General features: G+C 47.9%; 1 protein-coding gene across 1 annotated transcript; it reads right to left on the bottom strand.

Annotated features, from left to right (window-relative positions):
- Positions 1-3480: 3480 nt before the first annotated feature.
- LOC102300015 lies at positions 3481-7816 on the bottom strand. The gene has a single exon (XM_042216592.1). It carries the CDS (start codon positions 7657-7659, stop codon positions 3481-3483), a length of 4179 nt encoding a protein of 1392 aa, XP_042072526.1. The 5' UTR covers positions 7660-7816.
- Positions 7817-8518: the final 702 nt, after the last annotated feature.

Below are 8518 nucleotides of genomic sequence, written 5' to 3'. Positions count from 1 at the left end.
TCTCCCATTAACGGTAACCCAGTTACATCAAAAATGTTTCCCCTTTAACATTTGGCATTCTCCCAACAATATACCATAATCCCATAATCTAACCCCAGTCAACCAAACAAAAAATTTCTCTGATAAAAGCCAATTATTTGTCCACATTTATTCATCCACACCTTCATCCAGTCACACACTCACATGCATTCACACCATATATTTGCTAATAGTGGAGCCTCCCGCACGATCAGTGACTCCACCCTCAGCAAAATGAGCTCATTCATTTTTCTTTTCCATAGGAAAATATTCTTTATGCTTTTGGACTGGATTGACTCGCATAAAAATCCTTTTTAGACAGGGACTTACGACCTCATCAGGTCCCCACAGGTAGCTTTCTCCTCAGCCAATTGTAATCTGGAAAGCCCCCTTATATTTGCTCTCCCCGAGAATTTGTCAGCGCTGTTGCAGGCCTGCTTAGAACAAAAATGAGAAAAAATAGAGCTGATTATGAGCTCACAAAACACAAAACAAAATCACCTGACAGGTTTTCTTTAAGTGCACTGTTACAAAAATAATGGGCCCCTCAGACATGTCCATGTTGAATAATTCTACCTCATGTGTGTGTGTGTGTTGACCTCACATGCTCCTTGTGTCGCCTCTTCACCTACTAACGGTCTCTTGTCCTTAAACGCTCTTTCTCAATTCGCCTGTTGTACTTCTGACCTTTCACCAGGACAGAGGCTCACTGAGACTACGGGCATGTCTTCTTACTAAATAAATGTTTAAATGTTTTAACCAAGAACCTCTACTAAAAGCTTAATATGAAAATATGAAGCATATAAAAGATATTAAGATAACCTGATATAAATGTATTGTAAGCCTGTATTGCAATTCCTTCTATGTTCTAGTTTTATTCAACATGTATCACCTGGACAGTCGCGCCTGGTGAAGCTTCAAACCTTTAAAGAACCTGAACAACAACTCAAATAAGCACAGATATGCAATATGTATAAAATAGTTATCCCTGCACCTGAAATACAAGTTAACATGATAACTGTATGCATAACATCTTAAGGCCTTCTTAAAGCTATCTGTTACATTATTACAGCGACGATCATACTGCAGATTATGTCCTGCGGGTAAAATACTTTCTGTTCATCCCCACAATCCCCCTTTCGACCTCTGGCACACCAGAGGTCGATACATATGTTACGGTTCACTCCTCAGTCCACTCAACTACTTCCATATCCATCATCGGCATCATGGACATAGGGGCCACCGCCCCAGGGTCCACTGCCTTTACAATCACCTTCTCCACCAACCTTCGGGCACAAGGAATGAAACAACAACCACAGGTCACCAAAATACCCACCAATACAGATAGCGAAAACATAATTGACAGAGCGAACCCCTTCCACCGTCCGAACACTGAGGTCATCCACCCCTCCAGCGAGTTGTCAATTCCCGAGTGGTCGTGCATGGTTCTAGAGAGACTCTTTAGCCCCTCCAAAGCTCGCGTCACTGAGCCATCCGGAGCAGTGTTATTCGGGATATAAGTACAACATTGGTCTCCGAACATCGCACATACACCCCCTTTTTCCGCCAACAACATATCAAGGGCCATTCTATTTTGGACCCCCATTAATGAGGTCGGACCCATCTGCTCCGCTAACCCTTCCATCCCGTCTCTGGTGAGGTTAGAGAGCCTCAACAAATTATAGTGAACATAATTGATTCTGTCTACATTTTTGTTCGGGGTCACTGGAAAGAGAGCAGAAATTATTGGAAGATTCTCAAAACCAGTAGCTATTTGGTCTACGAGTTTATATTCACTTGGAACTCCTCTGGGGACCCCTATTGAGTCAATCCAAGTTGGCGAGTTCAGCCTAGGGTCATAAGCGTGTGTTCCCTCAATCCCACTTTTGGACAGGATATGTCTTTTCCGCCTCGCTGCCAATGTGCGTGTGTCGTGCTGTGGAATGCTTTTTACCTGATTTCCAATTAGCATAAGAGGTGCTCCTAGTCTCACCATCGCACACGTCCCCACACTTCCCACAGGAACACGAGCCAAAAGAGTCTTGTGCCCACAGTAATAGTAAAGACCACTTCTAGCCCAAGTCCCAATTAAAGTGTTGGGATCACTTACATTGTTTGTGGTTCTTCCCGTCTGGGTAACAGCGCACCAGCTTGGGTCGATTTCTCCCACGTTATATATTACTTTATCTGTGGAGAACTTAAAACACGTATAGTTATCTTTCTTCGGCAAAAATGGTCCTGGCTTCGTCCGCTTGTCAATTGGCGGAAACAAACTGGACAACACAGTGCAGTCTCCAGTACTCACTGCTCCTCTAGTCATTCGCAACAGGCAATCATGGCCCCACTTGTCCTCCGAATGGAGTGGAGCGGGCTTTGTGAACAAACGTGGTCTAGCAGAGGCGCAAGCAACACAGTTAGTTAGCTCCTGTTCCCTAGCATTTAGAGCCATCCAGTCCAGCCAGAGATTACTGTCACTGAACCCAGTGGCGCGCTCAATTAAATCTTGAGGCTTCAGTCTAGTGTAGTCCACCGCCAGGACTCGTCTATCCTTTGGTTCCTGTTCCTCTGGTACCCCATATGACGACCCGTTTCCCCTTTTCCCTGTAAAATGTATACCAGCGTTTATTGGGTTGTTAATCATGTGTATTTCCTTTTCTTCTCTAACTAGCTCTACGGGGTTCACGGGATCGGCTATTTCAAGAAAATTAACTTTAATTAGCCCCTTCGGGTCAGTCCCCACAGTCTCCACCCCCAAGACTAAATACACAGAATTTTTACGCCACCAATTGCCCAGCGACATAGTCAACGGATTCTTAGATGGGCTATAATCTCTTTGGAGTTTTAACACGTTCTCTGACCCTTGTTCTGACGCTTCCCCATCTTCCCCAGTGTAACCCTTTACCTGATTCCAGTTCCGACACCAGTTTGCAAAGGGCCTACTCCCTCTTTCACAATGTGTACTTACTGCATAATCCCAACAAACCCACACATTATATCCTCTCCAACCACTATCTGCTCCTTTACACTTAACAACATCGCATAAATCAAATGTGAATGAAGTTGTGGACCCATTAACATAGTTCAACTCTAAACCACCATAAGTACTGAGGCACTCATCCCTTTTACCCGAAACCTCGCGTTTTGATCTCTTTTTTAGTCCTGTTTCAATAAACGGTTTCTCTTTTGGTGCTGGATTCAACTGGCCCCTGTGTTCAGACAGTTCGCGGGGGCCCCCCTGCAAAATATAAACAAGCAAACATAGGGCCATTATCAATATCATTACAGTCATCCCACTGACAATCACAAGCAACGTTTTAATCAGTCCTCTCTCCTCACGAGTCTCCGGCTCGCGGGATGGCATTGTGTTATGTATATTTGTACTTAGCATAAATTTTAAAACTTTGTTTCTGTTTTCCTCTTTCCCTTTTACTCTTTTTCTGTACACCACCCCTTTTCAAACTCTCAGTTTGTTACCACTCCTTTCTGTAGACGAGGCGATTTCCTCCTAGGCTGCTCTTCTTTCTTCGGCCTTCCAGGTGGACTATTGGTCGGCTCGTTGCACAAGTGAGAGGGTTTATTCTGCCTCTGTTTGTTGACACCTGTGTCCTTTGAAGATGAGTTCTCCTCCACCACGCTCTCGTGTGCGGGTGCACACTGCGACCAGTGGTACCAGGTGTCGCCTTTCCCTTTCAGCTGGACTGCTGAGGCCGTCCGGGCGGTCACCTCATACGGACCAGTCCAGCGGGGCTCCTTCCACTTTCGCTTGATGACCTTTAGCCACACCGCCTTTGCGTCCGGGACCTCTCCGTTCCCCGTGGGTCTCTCACAAGTGACCTGTTTTGTAAAGCTGGACACAAGAGCTTTCAACTCATTAAAATATTCTGCATGTGACCTGTTGCTTGTCCTGGGCTGCTCCACTGGGACCACTGTCCAGGGTGCTGGAAACTGTCTCCCAGTCAGCAGCTCGTAAGGGGTGAAACCTGTGGATTGGTTAACAGAACATCTTATGGTCATCAAGGCAATGGGCAGGGCTGCGGCCCAATTTAGCCCTGTTTGCGCACAGATTTTAGCCAACTTGTTTTTCAAATTTAGGTTCATCCTCTCTACCTTTCCCTGAGATTGAGGATGATAGACCGTCCCGAACTTATGTTGCACTCCCAACATCCTCTCTACCTCTTGCAAATCTTTGTTCTTGAAATGAGTGCCATTGTCTGATCTAATTCTCCTGGGAAACCCATGCCTTGGAATGTAATGATTAATTAAGCACTTGATCACACTTTTCGCGTCTTCCCGTTTGGTTGCCCATGCTTCGGGCCATCCAGTCAGAACATCCACACACACCAACAAATACCTCACACCACCTGGGCCTGTATCAATCATGTCAGTGTAATCAATCACGACCTCTTCTCCTGGCCTCTCTGGCATGAGAAACTTACCGGCTTCAGGTTTTACTGCTGGCTTTGGGTTGTGTGCCCCACAGATTAGGCACGTTCTGGCCTTTTCCAGTATCAACCTTCTCAAATCAGGATGCCACCATCGGCACAAATTTCTCTCCATCTGTTTCACTCCCACGTGACCAAGCCCGTGAGCCTCATTCACCTTCTGTTCCGCCATTTTGGCCGTTAAAGCGGGACGCCCATCTGGCCCCCTCCACAAACCACCATCTTGCCAGGCTCCTTTGTTCTCCCACACCCCCTTTTCCTCCGGGGATGTCTCCTCCTGAGCCTGTCTAACTTCCTCCATGCTGTTAGTACTCCCCTCCTCTTCCGGGGTCACCTGCACCATTTGTCTCTGTCCTTTGTAACCTGCTGCTTCCTTTGCGGCTTCATCAGCTTTCTGATTTCCTTTTGCCACCATACTGTCTGCTTGTGAGTGGCCTTTGCATTTTATGATACTTACCTCGTCTGGGTCCTCCAGGGCCTTTTCCAGTTCCTCCATCTCCTTTTTGTGACGGATGGGTGCATTGGTAGCCGTTCTGAACCCGGCTCTCTTCCACTGAGCCAGTTCCACATGAGCTGCCCCAAACGCGTATGCTGAGTCAGTGTAGATGTTCACTCTTATGTTTTTAGCCAACCTCAGGCCTCGAGTTAGGGCTATCACTTCAGCTCTCTGGGCCGACTGTTGTCCCTCAATTTTTCCTGCTTCTTTCACCTGAAACTCAGTTCCTACTCTACAGACTACAGCATAGCCTGCTTTCAATCCTCCTTCATCTCTGTGGCAGCATCCATCTGTGAACCAGTCCTCAGCTCCATGTATGGGCTCTGCCTTCAGGTCTTCCCTGATTTTTGCTTCAACTTGAGCTTTCTTAACACAGTCATGTGATTCTCCTGACCCCATTAAATCTGCCATATTGATGCCTTTATGTGTGAATGTCAGATTTGGCGCATCTAAAATTTTGCTCAACCTCTGTTGCGTCAGTGGGGTCATTGTAAATGCCTGTGAGTTCACATACGCCACTACACTGTGTGTGGTAAGCACTTTCAGTGGGTGTTCCCTCACTATGTGTGCTGTTTTCTGAATTATTTTTGCTACTCCTGCTGCGTGTTGTGTGCATGTGGGATGCCTTGCTTCTGTTGAGTTTAATCTTATGCTGACATACATAAGCACATCCCTACCTCCCCCTTTTTTCTGAAACAACACACCATTTACCACCCCATTTGTTTCCGAAACATCAAGATAAAATGCCTCGTCGTAGTTAGGTGTGGCTAGATCTGTAGCTCTTGACAACTCCTGTTTCAGCGAAATGAACGCTGCCTCTGTGTCCGGCGTCCAAGGCAATTCCGCCTTCAGATTTCGAACGCCTAGTTTCTTGATCAGGTCCCTTAAAGGGGCAGTCTTGCCAGCATAGTTCGGAATGAACTGCCTGCTGTAACCTGTCAAGCCAAGAAAGGAAAGCAACTCCTTCACGGTTCTTGGTTTTGGATGTGTCAGAATCTGGTCCCTGTGTGTGTTCATTAACCCCACTGATCTGTGTGCGATCACCCGGCCCAGAAATGTCACCTCTGGTCGGACCAACTGCAGTTTTGCCTTACTTACTTTGAAGCCACACTCCGCCAGCCTGTTCAACACCACGAGTGATGCTGCCGTACAGGCCGCTGCTGACGGGGCTGCAATAAGAAGATCATCAACATACTGTATCAATGTACAGCCCTCTGGCAGTTGACACGGGGACAATGCCTCCTTTAACACCTGATTGAAAATGCCTGGTGAGAGTGCAAAGCCTTGTGGTAGGCGTGTGTACCTGAATTTCCGGCCTCTGTATGTGAATGAGAAAATGTCTCTGAGCGACTCGTGCAGTGGAAGACAAAAGAATGCGTTCGCTAGGTCAATACATGTGAACCACTTTTGGTCCCCAGTAATTGCGGTCAGAGCTGTGTAGGGATTTGGTACAGGCACCGTGTCAGTCCTCAGTATGGCATTTATTGCCCTCAAATCATGTGCTATGCGGTACTTTCCTGTCCCATGTTTTTCCACTGGCAGAATAGGTGTGTTCCAAGAAGACCATGAGGGCTCAAGCACTCCTGCCTCCCACAGCCCTTCAATGGTTTCAGCTATACCTTCCTCTGCTTCAGTTTTGTGCCTATACTGTGGTTTACTAATTGGTGTGTCAGACTTCAGCTGGAACAGGACCGGCGAACAATTAGCTAAACCTACGTCTGTGGGCCCTGTGGACCACAAAGTATCAGGCAATTTTGAGAGCTCAGCTACTGCATCAGGATGATCCATTCTTTCCCTGCCATGCATTCTGGAGATTTCTTTTTGTTCTAAAATCACTGCATCGCTGGACAGACAAGTTATGCGATATATTTTACATTTTGGTGCATACCAGACATTTGGAATTTGGGTGCTTTGCCAGCTGGCGTTGTCTAGCGCCCGCTTGACCATTGGTCCCAGATCTCTTGGCCCATGACCCTCGTGGACCGCCAATGTAATGTGGGGGGCTGAGTCCTCTCCCACATTGTACCAGGGCAGTTGTTCATCAGTAAATTTCACAGCCGCGGCCACACCTTCTGGTCCAACATAAATGTTATGTGTTCGCACTTTCCACGTCTGTCCCTCAAGATCAGACTGGAACCGTTCCCAATAGATATCGTTATCTTCCCTATCATAAAAGAGGGTAACGTGAAACGGATCTCGCGGCGGGGTATAGACGGCCAGGCTCATTATCCAGGGTTTCCACAGCTGATAATGTCTCAGAATGCCTTCTTCCACTAGCCTCCCCCAGTAGATTTCGGCAGTGGGTTGTTCAGAGTTCTGGACTAGATATTGAGTCTTTGAAGGTGATCCCAGACACGGAAATTCTTTTCCTCCAGGCAAAGTAACCGTCAGTCCGTCTGGTGAGCACATGATCGTGGCTCCCAGCTTCACAAGCAGGTCCCTGCCCATGAGATTTGCAGGCACCTGTGAGGACACCACATATTGGTGTTTCAAAGTCTGTTCTCCCAGCTTTGTCAATGCCGGATCCGTCAATGGCAGAGTCATCGGAATCCCGGAAAAGCCCACCACATTAACTGTGTGACAGGAGAGTGTCGCACTGTCTGGTGTGTCTCTCAGTGTGGAGTATGTTGCTCCAGTATCCACCAGGAAGGGCAACTCAGTGCCTTCCACGGTCATTGACAGCATGGGTTCTGCCGTGCCCATGCTGTTCGGTCTCTCCGGGCTCCGTCAGTATTGCTCCCCCTCCCAGCCCCAGTCAGCTACTGGGTACTGGGCGACTGGTGCTGCATTCGGGTTTGGAGCTTGATGTGCTCCCCTGTAAGCAGCTCTTTGTCTTGAGCCTCCTGGTGTCTGGGATCGATAGCCTCGCCCCTGATAGTTTAGCGGCGGTTCAGGGCAGTCTCGTGCCCAGTGTCCATCTGCTCCACATCTCAGACACGCAGTCCTCGACACACTGCTAGGATTCCCCAGATTCCGAGCCCTTTGTCCTCCCCTCGCGGATCCACCACGCCCTCTCTGCGGTCCACCGGTTCCCCAACTCCCTATGGGTTGACGCTGCCTTGGTGCATTGGCGGGCCAACGATCATCAGAGTAGAGACCCGGACCCTGATCTGGCCAGTCAGGCACAGGATCAGGCTGAGGCCTTGCCACCATTATTTTCTTTGCGCTTTCTTTATCCTCTTTCTTTCTGTCGCCTACCTTATTTCTCGCCTCTGTCAGCTGTAACTTCACCAGCTGCGCCTGTGCCTCCTCCAACTCTTTCTTTTGTTTGTTTGCCAAATCCTGTTCCTGCTGAAGTCTGTGGGTCACATGTCTCTCCCACTGTACCGAGTCTGCAACGGCAAAATCTGGGTTCTTTTCCAAGTCAACTGCAACCTGGTTGGGCAGCCCTGCCAGCACAGCCGAACGGAACCATGCTCTACTTTCGCCCTCCTTCCCTGGGTGTATTCCTGTTTCTAACAGCCATTGTTCCTTTGCTTTAGCTAAAAACTCTCTGGGTGTGGCTTTGGGATCCCAAATAATTTTCGGAATGGCTCCAGTGTTAGGAGTTGGGTATCTCTCC

Source organism: Haplochromis burtoni, unplaced genomic scaffold, assembly GCF_018398535.1.
Source record: "Haplochromis burtoni strain Fernald_Lab_line unplaced genomic scaffold, NCSU_Asbu1 Contig_1130, whole genome shotgun sequence".
Lineage (NCBI taxonomy): Eukaryota > Metazoa > Chordata > Actinopteri > Cichliformes > Cichlidae > Haplochromis > Haplochromis burtoni.
This window is presented reverse-complemented; position numbering and strand designations above follow the sequence as displayed.

Excerpts from the sequence above, each read along its gene's own strand:
- LOC102300015 (XM_042216592.1), bottom strand. The coding sequence starts at position 7,659 with ATGGGCACGGCAGAACCCATGCTGTCAATGACCGTGGAAGGCACTGAG.